Consider the following 18,728-nt stretch of genomic DNA (forward strand, 5'->3'; position numbering starts at 1 on the left):
TTGCACCTGGTGGCAAAAATTGGAACTAATTTTTTCCAGGGTAAATCGGTTCTGCGTTAACACAATACAATATCTGCAAAGTTTCGCTGCCAACACAATAATTACAACCCACACTGGACCCCTGTGAGTAACTGCACTTTAATTATAGCCACAGCTGATGGTGTTATTATGCTAGTCGTAGATTGTGAAACAGTGGCAGGTGCGAGGTAACCTTGGAGTAGCAATGGAAAAAACTTACCAATGCAAACTGATGCTGGTATTTTAGTGCTGTGTAACCGGTATTCATTTGGAAAAGCGATCAGTGCTATTTTAATACCAATGCCGACTGAAACGAATAACTGACAAATGGCATTGAATTGGCACAGTATTGCTGAGGCAATAATCTCCCTTACATGTAAATTGGAAATTCAGGGGGGAGAAAGGAAAGGAAAAGGGAGAGAGGGGATTTTTGATGTCAGCTGCATCGGCACATTACGTGGAATCAGCGGTGACGAGGGGAAAATGTGTACTGGACTGAGATTCGAACCCAGGAGCTCCTGCTTACTGGAGAGCTGCGTTAATCACTGTGCAATCCGGGACACAGTGTTATCGCAACTGCACTATCTAGGTGCGCCTCACAGCCAACCCACATTCCCACTGAACGCCACTTGTCTGTAGTCCCTGTCCATTTTCTCCATGCTCGCTTCTCAGGTTGATACAGGAGATCGGAGATACTTGTGCATCCACACTGAAGAAGGTGGATCCATTACCCATATAGACGAGTCAATTACATGAATGCGTGCTGTCTTTCCTTTCGGACATGTCCGAAAGAACAGACACCACGCATTTGTATAATAACGTCCCTGCTGCCGTGTGTCGTGGCTTGAGGTATACATGTACTTGTAATGTGCAACACTTGGCCCGACCTGGTCTATATGGTAGTTTCTGTCGTCACTGGACATCTGTCTTATTGTAGAAAGGCACCAACCCTGGTCTGGACACATTTTTACAAAGTGATGCTGCAAGGAATTGCAACACTTCATCTGCTTTAAAATATTAATGATCCACAATTACACCCATGATTTCAGAGCAGGGTTTCTGCTATGTCCGCGGACCTAACCGAATCACGCACGTCCTGCCGTTGCTCAGCCCGGCCGCACATGGGCGGTGGTCGGCCTTAGCTTCACGTCGAAGCCGCCAGAGGTTCAAGGCGTTATATCCAGCTGAAGACGTCGCACTATTCAATAGTTCTTGCCTGCAGCTCCCTCTATGGCCACAACATATAACGGGAGCACAGACCTGACGCCACCCCCACCCTGAGTTACCTTGGCCTCACCCTCGACCGTCACCTCACCTGGATCCCTCACCTCCAGATCATCCAGCAGAAAGCCCATTCCCACCTCTGGCTCCGGAAACACCAGTATGGCCGGACATGGGGATTGCATCCTTCCACCATCCTCCACATCTACAAATCCCTCATCTGTCCTATCCTCTGTTATGCCAGCGTTGCCTGGATCTCCGCACCCATCCCCTTTTACAAGGCCCTCCAAATCCTTGAAAGCCATGCGCTATGCCTTGCTTTCTATATTCACCTTCCTGCCCCCACATGTCTCCTGTATGAACTCATCCCCTTCCCCGACCTCCTCCTGTTCCTCCAACATCTCTGCATCCTTTACATTGTCTGCAGGCTCGATGCCCCCCACCCCCTGGTTTCATCCTTCCCCTCCACCACCCGCCCACTGCCGCGCCTCTACAGCTGTATCCCTCCCTCTCCCCACCTCCACACCCTCCATTTCCTCCATCAGGACAATTTCCAGCACCTCCCCCTCCTGGATGATGAACTTCGCCGTGATATATATAGTCTTCCTCCCAACTATAACCTGGAGGTGTCCCCCCCCCCCCCCCCCCCCAAGGCCCCCTTTTTCCTCCCCCTTCCTTCTTCCAAAGCGGATTTTCCTCCTCCCTACCCCCTGAGATCCTGCACCCCATCCTCGCCCTCTCCCTCCCACATCCCTCCTTCCCTGGCCCTCTATGGCCCGCCACCATCCCATCTCCCCCCTCTCTTCCCCTTCCTCCCTTCTTCCCTTGTCCCTCATCTCCTTGCACTTGCCAGATCCTCCATTTTGATCATCATCAGTGTGCCACGTCTGCGTTGTGTTTGATGCTGTCCTCCTGTGCATCGAGAGGTGTGATTTTAATTGTGTGCTGGCATTGTACTTCCTGTTATTGTCAGTGATTGTTATGTGCTACGCCATCCGTCGTTACTTTTGTGCTCTGGTCATACTGCGCCTTTGAACTGTCCCAGTGTGTGGTTTTTTGTGTGCGCTACTTTTTTACGGTTTTTATCTCTATTTTACATTCGCCCCTTTCTGTCTATTGTCTTCTATAATGTTCCTCTTTTTTGTGTCTATGTACACCATATTTTCTCCTTTATGTTAATTTTAAATGTCTTCTATTGTTTGTTCTGTCTTTTGGCTGCAGAGCAGAGCAAATGCTGCTGCCAGCCCACTGCGATGGGGAATTGAAATACAATAAAGAAAAAAAAAAAAAAACTGACGCCACGGCCACTCGCTCTTCCTCGCCAGCTGTGTTAATATCGAAGTGTTATTGTGTAGATCTTATATGACAAACATGGGCTTAGAACTTAGTTGCGATTTGGATTGCACTGTGGATTTGTGAATTGTATTGTGAACTCAGTTACGTAGCTACTTGCTTACTTGCTATGAGAGCAATAGACGGTGCCTGCTTCAGTGTGGAGAATAAAGATAAGTAATCTTCCTGATCGCTGGCGCCTTACTTTGAGACTAATCTTTTCTCCGCCATCAGATATTGCGTCACACCTCGGCCACGTCCTACTACCAATTACAGCTTATGTTTGCCACTCCAGGCAGACATAAGAGTTTCAAAAAAATTAGAATCAGCAGGAGAATTTTTAGTCCATGTATCTTGAAACTGAGAGGGTGAAAATTTTTCAATCTTTGCTCTATTTCTACGTTTATTGCAAGAAATAATTGGAACAAAAAACTATTTCAGAAACCGCTTATTTTGACCGGTTTTAAGAGTCAGATTAAACAGCCGTGGAAAGAAAGCGATGTAACTGAGAACCGGTAGGTTCGGTACCTTGGAGTAGTTGCGGATGGTCTGCACGGGCGGCTGCTTGGGCTCCTTGGTGCGCGGCGCGCCCGTGGCGGCCAGCGCCGCCCTGCTGCCGGCGGAGCCTCGGTAGCGCTGGGCGGCGGCCGAGGGATCGGTCTGGCGGCCGTACAGCCCGTTGTAGGGGTCGCTGGAGACGAGCACCACGCCCGCCTGCTCCGTCTCCACCTGCGTGGCCGCCGCCGCCACCGGTTGCTGGTAGTACTGAGGGCCGTCGTCCTCGGCGGACACAGGCTGCGGCCGGTAGCGGCTCCTGCGGGCGTCCGCTGCCGAAGCCACGCTCAGTAGCGCCGAGAGGAGCGCCGCAGTCCACAGCAGCTTCTGCTGACAAACACACCAGGGCACGTTACTTCTACTGTACACTTAGGCGGGTCATTCCATGCACATGCTGACAGCCTTGGGAGAGTGTGTGTGTGTGTGTGTTTGAGGTTTACGGGCGCTAAACAGCGTGGTCATCAGCGCCCAAGCGCATAGAAACAGGAACACAGGCGGTGAAGGGACGAAGACGGACGCCGAACAAGGAGAACGGCTAAAAGACACAGGCCTGACGCAGTTCCAAATGCGCACATACAGAGGCAAAACAAGAGGAGAAGAAACACACTAAAAAAGGAAAGGAAACACAAGGAAAAGAGAACTGATACCGAAGTGAAACAAGGAGGTAATCGTGACTGGCGGACCTCTTACCTAAAAACTGGGTGCGCCAGTCACCCAGCAGCACATTAAAACCTTCTCCCTAAAATCCGAGGCAACAGATTGGACAGGACACAAAACCGTAAAACCTTAACGACAGTCGCTGCGTCGTCTTGCAAAATAGAGGACAAATCCGGTGGCAAGGAAACCACCGCCCTCTGGTCAGAGAATAAAAGACAGTCAAGTAAAATGTGGCGGACAGTAATCTGGACGCCACAAGCACTGCAGATTGGGGGGTCCTCCCGCCGGAGTAAAAAACCATGCGTGAAGGGACTGTGTCCAATGCGGAGGCGAGTGAGCAGAACCTCATCCCGCCTGTATGACTGGTAGGACGTACGCCATGGTCGCGTAGTGGCCTTTACCAGACGCAGCTTATTGTCAGAAACTGCCAACCACTCCTCTTCCCATTGATGCATAACACGAAAACGCAAAAGGGAGGTTACAGCATGGAGGGGGACGGCGCATTCAACAACGTGAGGGAGGGAACATGCATCTTTGGCAGCCACATCCGCCAGTTCGTTTCCCCTAATACCCACGTGCCCCGGCACCCAGCAGAAAGAAACCTCCTTCCCCTGCCGTTGCAGGTGGAGTAGGGCATCATGGATGTTCTGGACGACCGTATCCGCTCGGTACAAGTGTTGAATGGTCTGAAGGGCACTCAGGGAGTCAGAACAGATGAGGAACTTAATACTGGGAACACATCTCATCTGCTCCAATGCCCGCAATATTGCAAACAATTCGGCATCGAGGATGGTAAACACCGCAGGAAGCCGTAACTTGACGACTCGATCAGGGAAAACAACAGCACAACCAACAGAGTCCCCCTGTTTAGAGCCATCTGTGAATACAGGTACATGGTCCGGATGCTGGTTTAAAATATCGTAAAATAAGGAGGTAAAAACAAACGCCGGAGTGCAGTTCCTCCGGTTCTCCGACAAGTCTAAAAGGATGCTGGGCCTCTGGAGCAACCAGGGAGGCAGGCGAGTAAAACCTTGTCGTTGGGGGGCCACACGCTCCACACCAAGGGACTCAAGCAAATGCTTGGCTCGAATCCCAAATGGTTTTGTTGCCCTGGGACGACTGGAAAAGAGACGTTCCATAGGCGGTCGGGCAACGGTAGGGTACGCAGGGGAGGTAGGACAGGCAAGGAAATGACACACCCGTCGCACCATGAGGAGTTTCCGCCGGATGGCGAGCGGCGGTTCCCCTGCCTCAGCACACAGGCTGGGGATGGGACTGGTACGGAAGGCACCAGTGGCCAGCCTGATACCCTCATGGTGTACTGCGTCAAGGATCTTCAGATACGAAGGCCTTGCTGACCCATACACGGTGCAAGCATAGTCAAGACGCGATCGGACGAAAGCCCTATAAAACTGCAGCAGACGCGCCCGATCTGCTCCCCAGGACCGATGGCTCAGACACTTCAAAATATTCAGTGCCTTCAGGGCCCGCACCTTGAGGTCTTTAAGGTGAGGCAACCACGACAACTTGGAATCAAAAGTGAGGCCCAGGAACCTCACAGTGTCTCTAAAAGGAAGAACGGTGTCCCTCAGACGCAATTCAGGGGAGGGAAAAGGACGCCGAGAACGATTAAAATGAACACACACAGATTTGTCTGCAGAAAAGGTAAAACCCGTCTTTGCAGTCCATGCCTCTAAGCGCTTTATCGTAAGCTGTAACTGCCGACTAGCACTGACAAGACTGGAGGAAGAACAGAAAACAGCAAAATCGTCCACAAACAAAGAGCATTGGGCAGGACTCCGGATAGTGGACGTGATACTGTTAATAGCAACGGCAAAGAGGGTGACACTTAAAACGCTGCCCTGAGGAACACCATTCTCCTGCACGTACAAATCCGATAGCACATTACCAACCCGATACCGAAAGAGGCGGTGAGAAAGAAAGGACCGAATGAAGATGGGGAGACGGCCACGAAAGCCCCACTCATGGAGTTGATTGAGGATAAGGCGGCGCCAAGTAGTGTCATACGCCTTATTAATGTCAAAGAAGACCCCTAGACAATGCTGGTTACGTAGAAAGGCCTGCTGGATGGCGGCCTCAAGCAGGGTCAAGTTGTCTATAGTGGAACGACATCTCCGAAAGCCACACTGAGAGGGGCTAAGGAGTTGCCTGGTCTCGAGCAGCCAAACCAGGCGGCGGTTGACCATGCGTTCCAACGTCTTCCCAACACAGCTCGTCAAGGCAATACTCCGATAACTACTGGGATGCGTTCGGTCCTTCCCTGGTTTGAGGAGGGGAATCAAAATTGCCTCCCTCCACGAGTCAGGGTACGTGCCAGATAACCATATCATATTGAAACAGTTCAGGAGAACTTCCTTGGATGGCAGCGACAGGTGCCGCAGCATGCTGTACCGGATTTGATCATGACCAGGCGCAGTATCATGAGCCACAGACAGCGCAGAATCCAGTTCCCACATTGTGAAGGGGCAGTTATAGGGTTCAGAATTTAGAGACCGGAAGTCCAAGTGACCCCTTTCGACGGCAGTGCGGTAGCGGCAGAAATCTGGATCACAGTTAATAGTGGCGGTAGATTCCGCAAAATGCATGGCCAGTGTCTGGGCAATGTCTCTCGGCGCCGTGAGGAGACATCCCTGATGCAGCAATGCCGTGACAGGTAGCTGGCTGAGTTTCCCGGAAATCCTCCTGATGGCTTCCCATACTTTCGTAGAACTAGTGGAGCGAGAGATGGAATTCAAGAACGATTGCCATGACCGTCGTTTGCTCTCTTTAATCACCCGCCGCGCTCTGGCCCTTGCCACTCGAAAGGCCGCAAGATTGTCAGCTGAGGGACGGCACTTGAAGCGGCGCAGTGCTGCACGGCGGGCGCGGATGGCTGAGTGGCACTCAGTGGTCCACCAAGGGACAGGACGCCTCTTGGGATGACCGGATGACCGTGGGATGGACAATTCAGCAGCATGAGAGATCACGGCTGCAACATGGTCTACCCATTCGTGGACGCTGGCACGGTGTTCCAAAACAGCCAGTTGGCTGAAAAGTGTCCAGTCAGCTCCGCAAAGGTGCCACCGGGGCGGCACTGGTAATGCCACAGCCTCATCCAGGAGGCGAATCCAGAGGGGGAAGTGGTCACTAGAATGGAGGTCAGCTGCAGCCTCCCACAGAGCAGAATCCGCGAGTGCTGGAGAGCAAAAGGAAAGGTCAATAGCCGATGACGATCCGGAAGCAGTACAGAAATGAGTGGGAGCACCAGAGTTGAGGAGGCACAGTTCTTCAGACATCATGACGCTTTCCAGAATGCGACCCCTGGGGCAAGTAGTCCGAGAGCCCCATAAGACATTATGAGCGTTGAAGTCCCCCAGAAGAAGAAACGGGCGAGGGAGTTGGCTAATAAGGTCCATGAGAGCCTCAGTGTCTATCGCATCCGGAGGTGGTAAATAAACAGAACAGACTGTGAGCCTCCGACCCACAAGAATGTCAACTGCAACTGCTTGCAAGTCGGTGACGAGAGGGAGCTCAGATGAGGGGTGCACATCACGGACAAAAACTGCAACACCACCCTTTGCCCTTTGCCCCGTCAGATCATCTTTTCGATATGCGGTATAGCCGCGTAAAGAAGGAAAATCAGTGGCCCGAAAATGTGTCTCTTGGAGACATAAGCACAAGGGGCACTCTCGTATGAGGAGTTGTAATTCGGCCACATGCGTCCTGAAACCATTCAGGTTCCACTGTAATATGGGAGCCAGTGATCAGGGTGGTTGAACTTTCACCCTGCCTCTGTGCTTTGGAGGAGAGACCGTACTGGCCGGAGATTTATTCCTGGGGCGAGAAGATCGCCCCCGGTCGACATCAATGTCCATAAGATCCGATGACGACCCACGGGAGATGTCAGACAGCACGATGGCATCATCATCGGACCGACGCTGACTAGTCTCCTCAGGTGGCAGAACCTTCATCTTCTGAGGCTTTGTCTTGGGGGGCTTGGAATGCAGAGCCTTGTCAACAGTTGGAGGTTGACTCGCCTGGGCAGAAGGCGCCATATGGGGGGAGGCTGGAAGTACCTCAATGTCAGCAACCACGGCCTTGTCCGATGTAGCGGGGAGAGCCGCAGATTGCAAAACAACCGCAGCAGCACAAGTGCACTGGCAAGCGCAGGTTTTAGTGCTAACACTAGCAACCTCCGTTTGTGTAGCAACAGTGGCCAGTTGTGCCGGTTTTTTGAGAGCGGAAGCGAAAGATGTGGAAAACACAGGAGGTTGCATGGCCTTAAAGATCTTCTTGGCCTCACCATAGGGGATGCGCTTAGATGTTTTAATCTCCTGTACCTTCCGCTCTTCGAGATAGATGGGGCAGATCCGGCTCCAGACAGGGTGACTCCCAGAGCAATTCACGCACTTCACAGGCGATGAACAATCGGCTCCGTCATGGGCAGGCTGACCACATTTACCACACGTGGCTATTCCATTGCACCCCAACGTAGTATGCCCAAAGCGCTGACATTTAAAACAGCGCATTGGGTTGGGGAAATATGGCCGTACGGACAAACGTAAGAAACCCGCTTTAACATGCTCCGGCAGTCTCGGGCAACTGAATGTGAGAATAAACGAGTCAGATTTGACGAGGTCCCCATTGACTCGTTTCATAATGTGCTGCACGTCAACAATTCCTTCGTCAGCCCACTCAGATTTTAGCACGTCTATGGGGATATCCACCAAGTCCCTACACGTCACAACACCCTTACTATAGTTCAAAGTGGAGTGGAGCTCGGTCTCGACAGCGTACTCTCCTAGACAATTTGCTTTCCGAAGGGCAGCGACTTGACGGGAACTAGAAGTTTCAACTAACAGAGTCCCATTGCGCAGTCGCTTTACAGATTTCAGTGTTCCTGCAATTCCCTCAAGACCCTTGTGGATGTAAAAGGGAGAAACCCTCTCAAAGCTACCCTCCTTCCTTTTAATAATCAAAAACACATTCTGATTATCAGCATGTGCTCCGTTACTACATTCTGTTAAATCTCTAGCAACACCAGGCGCTGGAGGACTCGCAGCGCGTAGCCGCTTTTTCGATTGGGTGTGTTTTCCTACCAGCGGCCCACCCAAGCCACTGGTAGGGGGAAATGTAGAGGTCGAAGGGTCCATTGTGGTCCCACGAGCAGCTAGGGAACTAAAAGTCCGCTCAGACAGAGCCCCGCGTGCCTGAGTAAGCCTTATACAACTGGGGTGCGGCAGGTGCCCCAGAGGTTGCCCGCTTGCGACTGTTCCACCCCAACAGCCATGCATCTTCTAGGCGCGGAGCACACCGAAAGATTGAGGGGTTTTTATAGAGGTTGGCCTTCCTCGCAATCCAGGCGGTCAAGCCAAGATTACCATTCCCCGCAGCACACAACATTTCACCGCCGCGCCGTACGGTGGTCGCTGAAGCATGTCCGGGGGTTACGGTGACAGGACACTGGCGGCGCAGACCAGTCCCCAGCTCAGGACCCCGGGGTCGCCAAGCCCGTACTCAGCAAGTGAATGCTGAGCCCCTGGGGGGGCCTTGGGAGAGCCCGGCCTAACAAAACTCTACTATGTGGTGAGCAAGATCTACGAGACAGTCGAAATTCCCTCAGACTTCAAGAAGAATATAGTAATTCCAGTCCCAAAGAAAGCAGGTGTTGACAGATGTGAAAATTACCAAACTATCACTTTAATAAGTCACAGCTGCAAGATACTAACGCGAATTCTTTACAGACGAATGGAAAAGCTGAACCTCGGGGAAGATCAGTTTGGATTCCGTAGAAATGTTGGAACAAGTGAGGCAATACTTACCCTACGACTTATCTTAGAAGAAAGATTAAGGAAAGGCAAACCTACGTTTCTCGCATTTGTTGACTTAGAGAAAGCTTTTGACAATGTTGACTGCAATACGCTCTTTCAAATTCTAAAGGTGGCAGAGTTAAAATACAGGGAGCGAAAGGCTATTTACAATTTGTACAGAAACCAGATGGCAGTTATAACAGTCGAGGGACATAAATGGGAAGCAGTGGTTGGGAAGGGAGTGAGACAGTGTTGTAGCCTCTCACCGATGTTATTCAATCTGTATATTGAGCAAGCAGTAAAGGAAACAAAAGAAAAATTCGGAGTAGGTATTAATATCCATGGAGAAGAAATAAAAACTTTGAAGTTTCCCGATGGCATTGTAATTCTGACAGAGACAGCAAAGGACTTGGAAGAGCAGTTGAACGGAATGGACAGTGTCTTGATAGGAGGGTATAAATGAACATCAACAAAAGCAAAACGAGGATAATGGAGTGTAGTCGAATTAAGTCGGGTGATGCTGAGGGAATTAGATTAGGAAATGAGACACTTAAAGTAGTAAAGGAGTTTTGCTATTTGGGGAGCACAATAACTAATGATGGTCGAAGTAGAGATGATATAAAATGTAGACTGGCAATGGCAAGGAAATGTTTCTGAAGAAGAGAAATTTGTTAACATAGAGTATTGATTTAAGTGTCAGGAAGTCGTTTCTGAAAGTATTTGTATGGAGTGTAGCTATGTATGGAAGTGAAAGATGGACGATAAATAGTTTAGACAAGAAGAGAATAGAAGCTTTCGAAATGTGGTGCTACAGAAGAATGCTGAAGATTAGATGGGTAGATCACGTAACTAATGAGGAGGTATTGAGAATTGGGGAGGAGTCTGTGGCACAACTTCACTAGAAGAAGGGACCGGTTGGTAGGACATGTTCTGAGGCATCAACGGATCAACAATTTGGTACTGGAGGGCAGCGTGGAGGGTAAAAATCGTAGAGGGAGACCAAGAGATGAATACACTAAGCAGATTCAGCAGGATGTAAGCTGAAGTAGGTACTGGGAGATGAAGAAGCTTGCACAGGGTAGAGTAGAATGGAGAGCTGCATCAAACCAGTCTGAGGACTGAAGACCACAACAACAAAAACATTTGTTGACTTAGAGAAAGCTTTTGACAATGTTGACTGCAATACGCTCTTTCAAATTCTAAAGGTGGCAGAGTTAAAATACAGGGAGCGAAAGGCTATTTACAATTTGTACAGAAACCAGATGGCAGTTATAACAGTCGAGGGACATAAATGGGAAGCAGTGGTTGGGAAGGGAGTGAGACAGTGTTGTAGCCTCTCACCGATGTTATTCAATCTGTATATTGAGCAAGCAGTAAAGGAAACAAAAGAAAAATTCGGAGTAGGTATTAATATCCATGGAGAAGAAATAAAAACTTTGAAGTTTCCCGATGGCATTGTAATTCTGACAGAGACAGCAAAGGACTTGGAAGAGCAGTTGAACGGAATGGACAGTGTCTTGATAGGAGGGTATAAATGAACATCAACAAAAGCAAAACGAGGATAATGGAGTGTAGTCGAATTAAGTCGGGTGATGCTGAGGGAATTAGATTAGGAAATGAGACACTTAAAGTAGTAAAGGAGTTTTGCTATTTGGGGAGCACAATAACTAATGATGGTCGAAGTAGAGATGATATAAAATGTAGACTGGCAATGGCAAGGAAATGTTTCTGAAGAAGAGAAATTTGTTAACATAGAGTATTGATTTAAGTGTCAGGAAGTCGTTTCTGAAAGTATTTGTATGGAGTGTAGCTATGTATGGAAGTGAAAGATGGACGATAAATAGTTTAGACAAGAAGAGAATAGAAGCTTTCGAAATGTGGTGCTACAGAAGAATGCTGAAGATTAGATGGGTAGATCACGTAACTAATGAGGAGGTATTGAGAATTGGGGAGGAGTCTGTGGCACAACTTCACTAGAAGAAGGGACCGGTTGGTAGGACATGTTCTGAGGCATCAACGGATCAACAATTTGGTACTGGAGGGCAGCGTGGAGGGTAAAAATCGTAGAGGGAGACCAAGAGATGAATACACTAAGCAGATTCAGCAGGATGTAAGCTGAAGTAGGTACTGGGAGATGAAGAAGCTTGCACAGGGTAGAGTAGAATGGAGAGCTGCATCAAACCAGTCTGAGGACTGAAGACCACAACAACAAAAACAACAACAACAACAATAACAATACATCATTAAAGCCGTCACACCACAAAGGATAGCAAGTAACGGACGCTTACTTCTTGTGTGTACACGGCGTAACACTTCAAGGCAAAAAATAAAAGAAACAACACACAATGAATGAATTATCCGAATGGGACAGAATTTTGTAGATGTGATTTGCATATACAAATAGGCAAATGATGATAATTTCGGAAAAAAATGGTTGATTTATTGAAGAGAAAGAGCTTCACAAATTGAGCAAGTCCCTAACCCGTTCCAGCACCTCCGATCCTATGTAAGCAGTTATTAGACTTGTCATTTATTGACAGAGGTGTTCGATGTCATTCTGAGGGATATTGTGCCACATTCTGTCCATTTGACGCCTTTAATCTTCGAAATCTTGAACTGGTTTGGAGGACTCTGCCCATGGTGCTCGAAGTGTTCTCAGTTGTGGATGGATCCACAAGGTAGGGTTCGGCGAGGACGAAGACAAGCAATAGAAACTCTCGACATATGAGAATGGGCATTGTCTTGCTGAAGTGTAAGTCCAGGCTGGCTTGCCAAGAAGCGTAACAAAAGATCAGGTGTATAATATCGCCGACATAGCCCTGTTCTGTAAGAGTGACGGGGGATGACAACCAAGAGATTCTGTCATGAAAATTCATCCCCGACCATCACTCAGATTGTCGATCCATTTGGCAGACACAATGGTATCCCACAGCTGTCTGGGCGTCTCCAGATAGTCTTCCACTTAGTCTCTCATTGATTTGAGTAGAATTATCTTCGGTTATGAGTTCCACTTCGAACTGATCTCCGATCGCTAGCGAAGACATGTCTGGCTGGAGATGCCGCTGATTCTTGCGCGCCGTATGGCCCGACAGCCAGGAGAGGTAGTGGGGGATCTCACTTCATTTCATAACAAAGCTCTTTTGCTTTTGATATGCGGCGACTTACAGCACAACGCTACGTTGACGAATTCTATGCCCCATTTTGTTACCCTTCACGGCAAGCCATCCTGGGCTTATATTTCAGCAAGATAGTGCCAGTCCGCACGAGACGAGAGTTTCTACTGCTTGTCTTCGTGCTTGGTACCTTGGCTTGCCAGATCGCCTGATTGCTCCATAGCTGAGAACGTTTGGAGCGTTATGGGCAGGGACCTCCCATCAGCCTCCACACAGCGACTGGGTGTTGTGTTATCATCATTTATTCATCAAATGGTTCAAATCGCTCTGAGCACTGGTATTACTGGTACTGGTACAGTCCCGGCCGCAGTGGCCGAGCGGTGGTAGGCGCTTCAGACCGGAACAGCGCGACTGCTACGGTCGCAGGTTCGAATCCTGCCTCGGGCATTGATGTGTGTGATGTCCTTAGGTTAGTTAGGTTAAGTAGTTCTCAGTTCTAGGGGACTGATGACCTCAGATGTTAAGTCCCATAGTGCTCAGAGCCATTTGAACCATTTGAACTGGTACAGTGCCACATGCCGTGTAGATAGCTGACCTGCTGCAAACAATCCTATTTCCTGACTAAAGTTACTTGACCAGGATGTATGATGCTGCGTGACCAAGAGAACAATATGTTACTCTTCTCATGCACTAGCCACACGGAGACACTCAGATCGTGACTTTTTCCCCTGCACCCATCGATTCCATATTCACACACCGGTCATGGGATATAAATAATCACTAGCAAAAAAATGACGGAACGATAAACCGCGATCTTAGTAGAGCAAGACCCTGTTGTTGTAGAATGACTATATACAATGTGTAACGGGTGTAAGTGCATATATTTTTATATGTGGTACCTTAATTCTCGTATGTACACACATCAGTGCGTTGGTTGTTTTTTCTCTGCGTCGAACACTCTTCCCAGAAAACCATCACATAGTTTACGTTCTGATGTATTCTGCGGTCACGTATCTGCACCACTAAGTGAGCTACGGCTGTCAGTTTAGGTTAACCGTTTTGCGCCCAGGCGTCCGCACTTCAGCACCTGACCTGCTGTCCGAGGAAAAATAGCATTAATAGCTTGCTCTTGCCGCATGTACTTGGAGGTACTAACCGACCTAAAACATACTACTTCTAATTGCTACAATTGTTAGTCTGCAAATGAAGTAAATACCTGTCTAACGCTCTTCATGACACTGTTCTCAATCACTAATAAAAATATCTGCACTTATACCCGTTACACCCTGTATATAGTTATATATTTTTCTTTCTTGCACGATGCGCAACACGATTTTCTCATAAACAAATGCGGTTTCTGAATGAGAAAACCACTTGTAATCTTTCCTTACATATCGGATGTACCTGGCGTTACGTATATTGTAATTCGCACAGTAATGGTTACCATTTGCACATCCAAGTGTGTAGTACACTCCATGGGAATTTGATGTATGTTTTCTTTTCTTCGCAGTATGGCCGTTTTAATGTCCACCTGTGTATGCATTAAGTGAAAGAGAAGTTATGTATGTTGCTACCACAAAACAGTGTAAATACCTGTCACATGTAAACCAATGGGAGTGCACCCTTTTACCGGCAGCTATCCATACGTATCGACTAAATGTTCGAGATCGAGGAAAATGACTAATTGATTAAGAAAATAGGTACGTTACGTGAGCTACTATTATTGTTTCGAGGATCATGTATCCTCAAACGCCACATACATTTACTGTTTGTTTCGTCGTATTTGTCTTAAGCTTATTTTTTCACATGGTTGCGTATCCAGGTTCGATGAAACTGGAGAAGGCTAAGTCGTATTAGAAAAATAGTCAACAGTGAAGAAAGAATAGCATAGTTGTTAAGTGCTCCCATTTGGTCACTACTGTGATCTTCACTTCGAATACACTCTAGTCCATCCCATGCAAGTCTCTTCATCTCTGTATTAGTATTCCAGACTACATCCATTGGAACCATTCTAGCATTTGTCTCCCTTTACTAGTTTTGACCACTACACTCCCCTCCATTACCAAACAGACTGTGTTGTTGTCTGTGTTGTGTTAACCAAAGACTTCCTTTAGTGAGGTTGTGCTACATACTTTTTTCCTCCTACTCGGTTCAGTACCTCCTCATTGATTGTTCCATGTACCTGTCTAATCTTCAGCATTCTTCTTTAACACCACCTGTTAAAGGCTTCTATTCTCTTCTCGTTTGAAATGTTTACAGTTGACGTTTCACTTCCGTACAAGACTACAACTGAGACAAATATCTTCAGACAAGTCGATGAATAAATTTTTCTCTTTTTGGTGATCCTTTTATTACCATTGCCAGGGTTTGTTTTACGTCTTCTATATTCTCTTATTAGTAATTTTGCTGCCTAAATAGCTAAACGCGTCAACTACTTTTAGCGTCTCATTTCTCAACGTAGTTCCCTCAGCATTGTTCGATTTCATTCCATTAACCTTATTTTACGCTGTTAATCTTCATAAGTCTCTTTCCAACACGCTATTAGTTCTCTTCAACTGTTTTTATCAGTCCTTTGACGTCTCTGAGAAAATTACAGAGACAGTGGAAAACCAAAAGTTTTTATTTCTTCTCCCCGAACTTTAATTCCGTTTCCAGTATATCGCCTTGGTTTCCTTTGTTTCTTGGTAAATGTAGAGATTGAACAAATTCTCAACTACTGCTGCCATTTCCTATCCTACGAATCACGAATGTGCAGTGTGGTTAATGCAGAAGTTGTGAATAAGCTTTCACTCCCTGTATTTTAACTCTGCTACTTCAGAAATTTGCAAATAAAACTATATGGTTCAAGAGACCTTTCCAGTCTCCAACATCCTACACATATCAAACTGAAGCAAAGAACGAAAATTTGTACCAAGGTCAAGATTCGAACCCAAGTGTCCTACGCACTTAGGCAGATGCATTACCAGTACGCCACCCCGTCACAGTGCTTTTGCACAATTTCACGAACTGCGCTAGTACGCCTTCCTGCTCAATCCAAATTCCAATTCACGCCTAAGCCTGCATGGTATTCCCCCTAAACTCCTACAGCGTTGCAGACGCTCTCCATTTCTACTGCAAGAGCACCTCGGCATCGAACGAAACACAATTGCAGAAACTCTATAATGCCGTTCGAGTTTAGGCAGAATACCATGTAGGCTTAGACGTTAATGGAAATTTGGGTTGAGCAGGGAGGCTGCAGTTGTGGAAAATTACTGTGCTAGGTCGGCGTTAATGGTTAGCGCATCTGCCTAGTGAGCCGGGTTCGAATCCCAGCCGTGTTACAAATTTTCATTTGTCGCTTTAATCTGCGTTTATACATCTTAGAAATTTTTCCAGTTGGTCGTTCGTGTGTGATGTGGCAGTAGTATGGCAGCACGGAAAGTGACTGGCTACGTAGTCCAGTTACGTGACGCTTGCTGGGCAGCGTGGTAATGCCCACTGCGGCCTCCGCTACAATGCGTCGTTAGGAGAAGGGCGTTGCCTGCGGTGAGTCGCGGTGTTACGAGGAAGCAGCGCGTAGGAGTCGCGCCAGTTGCGTGAGCCGGCCAGTAACGACGGCCGGGCTGGCTGCGCCGGCTCGCGCCGCGGACCACTTTCGCCTGGTCGCTTCAGCGTGACGTCACGGCGCGGTGGTGATGAATGCACGGCCCCGCTCGCCATCGCCACAGATGGCGGCCACGAAGCAGCGGCCGGAGGTGTACCGAAGGTCAGGCGCGGCGCTGACCGCCGGAAAGTGGCGGCTCCACGTCCGGCGGGGCGTGTGGGATTTCCGACCCATTTACTCTCCCAAAGGAACCGGCTGACTCTTTCCCACAGCGGTACCGGGCTGAGAGCCCTCAGGCGTCCACGGACAGCGAGAGTTCTGGCAGGTGGAAGGGTCCGAAGGCAGTGCTTGTAATGAATAGGGAGGGCGAGATTAGTGTTAAACGTCCCGTCGAAAATGAGGTCATAAGATACGGAGCACAAGATCGGGTTACGGAAGGATGGGGAAGGAAATCAGCGGTGCTATTTCAAAGGAATCATCCCAGCATTTGGCTGAAGCAGTTTGGGTTCAAATGGTTTAAATGGCTCTGAACACTATGGGACTTAACATCGGAGGTCATAAGTCCCATAGAACTTAGAACTACACTACTGGCCATTTGGAATGGCGAACCACGGTATACGCTTTGCAGTCCGATGGTAGGGTTCTGGGTTTGCCAAATGTCTGGAGAACCTTACCTTGTATCATGTGTGGCTAGTGTCGGAAGCTCCTTGAGTTTGTTCGCGGATGGTAATATTGTATACAGAAAAGTCGCAAAGCTATAAAATTGTAGTGGAATGCAGGAAGATCTGCAGAGAATCGACGCTTGTTATAGGAATTGGCAGTCATCCATCAACATAAACAAATGTAACGTATTGTTTATAAATAGGCGGAACGAGCCGTCACTGTATGATTGCATGATTGTCGAACAACCTTTGAAGCTATCACATCCATCAAACATCTTGGAGTATGCATCCATAAAACTAATCACAGGTAAGGAAGATGCTTTAGAAGAATCCTTAGGACACGTAGTCCACTTACAAAGGAGGTAGTTTTCAATACTAACGTTCGATCAGTAGTTGATATTCATTGGTTCGAATCCGTTACCAGGTAGAGGAAAAAAAGAAGATGACAAGAAGTGCAGCACGCTTCTTCGCAGGTTAGTTTAAGAAGGGCGAAAGTGGCGCGGAGATGCTCACCCAGTTCCAATTGCAGACGCTACGAGAAAGGCATTGTGCTATCACAGAGTGTTGAACTGTTATAATTTCGAAAGTTTACGCTGCCAGAAAGGATAACAGCACATTGCTTTCTTCTACGTATGTCTCGTGAGAAGACAATGAACTAGAGAGATTACAGCACATGCGGAACTTTACTGACATTTCTTCCCGCTCACGAATCGCGATTGTTGCAGGAAAATGTGTGAAAATGGGGGGAGGAGTGAGGGTGTTACGCTCTGCCATATATTGTTAGGTAGTTTGCAGAGTAGTATAGGTGCCGATGTACACTATCTCATCTAAAGTATCTGGACACCTGTTAGTGTGCGAGTCCACCCTTCCCCTTTATGAAGGCTTGATACTGCGGATACTTTCAGTAGGCCGTCTAAATGGCTGTAGAGGAATGGCAACCCAGTTTTCTTCGAGATTAGAAACCAGACAATGTAGTGATGCTGGACGCTGGGGTCTAGATCAGAATCGATATTCTGACCCATCCTAATGTGGTACCATGAGGTTCAGGTCCGGACTCTCGTCAGGACAGTCCATTTCAGGACTGTTACTCTGCACAGCCTTTTCCCTCACAGATGTTACATTAGGACAATTTGTCCTGTCACGCTAACAGAGTCATCTTTTTAGAGTAACGAGCCACGTGCAGATATTTCTCTTGGAGATAATAACGGTGTACTAAACAACATTACATCAGTATTTACGTCATTTGCAGACTAATAGTTATAGCTATTACAAGTCATATATTTTTAAGTTCGCTAGTATCTCCATGTAAATGTGGCAAAAGCATGCCATTAATGGTTCTTGTCCCTTGGGCTGCAAGTCCTGCATTGCAGTGTGGACACGTGGACGCAAAACGGTTAGTCTATACTCACAGATATTACCCACTTAGTGCTGCAGTTAGGACCGCCTGGAAAAAATGAGGTAGTATAGTTCCTGACGTGTTTGTGGTAAGATTGTTCGAGGCAGGAAAAAAAAAAAAAAACGATCAACACACCGATGTGTGTACGTATTAAGATACCAAACAAAAATATCTGCTCTTATATTCGTTACACCCTGTTAATAATGTGTACAGTATCGGTTCTATAATTCGCTCGAAGTAACGTTTATGTCTGAAGACTCCTCTCCGTTAGGAATGACATACTGTGTTTTATTTGCTTGAAATTCTTCAGTCTAATCACAAAGCTAGAGTGATATTCCGTGCACATCGTGTACTTTAGGTGTCAGTGTTGTCAGTGTCGCA

At 47.7% G+C, this 18,728-nt stretch overlaps 1 protein-coding gene across 2 annotated transcripts in view; it reads right to left on the minus strand.

The window, feature by feature from the left end:
- The window catches only part of LOC126336595 (E1A-binding protein p400-like), a 161,086-nt gene that overhangs the window by 59,526 nt on the left and 82,832 nt on the right, over nucleotides 1-18,728 (minus strand). The window contains exon 2 of one of the 2 annotated variants that reach the window (XM_050000460.1): nucleotides 3,100-3,453. In XM_050000460.1, the coding sequence (XP_049856417.1) occupies nucleotides 3,100-3,453 (354 nt within the window). Of the gene's footprint in view, nucleotides 1-3,099; nucleotides 3,457-18,728 lie in introns of both variants that reach the window. The other variant, XM_050000459.1, reaches the window with a different exon arrangement.

The sequence above is a fragment of the Schistocerca gregaria genome, chromosome 2, assembly GCF_023897955.1.
Source record: "Schistocerca gregaria isolate iqSchGreg1 chromosome 2, iqSchGreg1.2, whole genome shotgun sequence".
Taxonomy (NCBI): domain Eukaryota; kingdom Metazoa; phylum Arthropoda; class Insecta; order Orthoptera; family Acrididae; genus Schistocerca; species Schistocerca gregaria.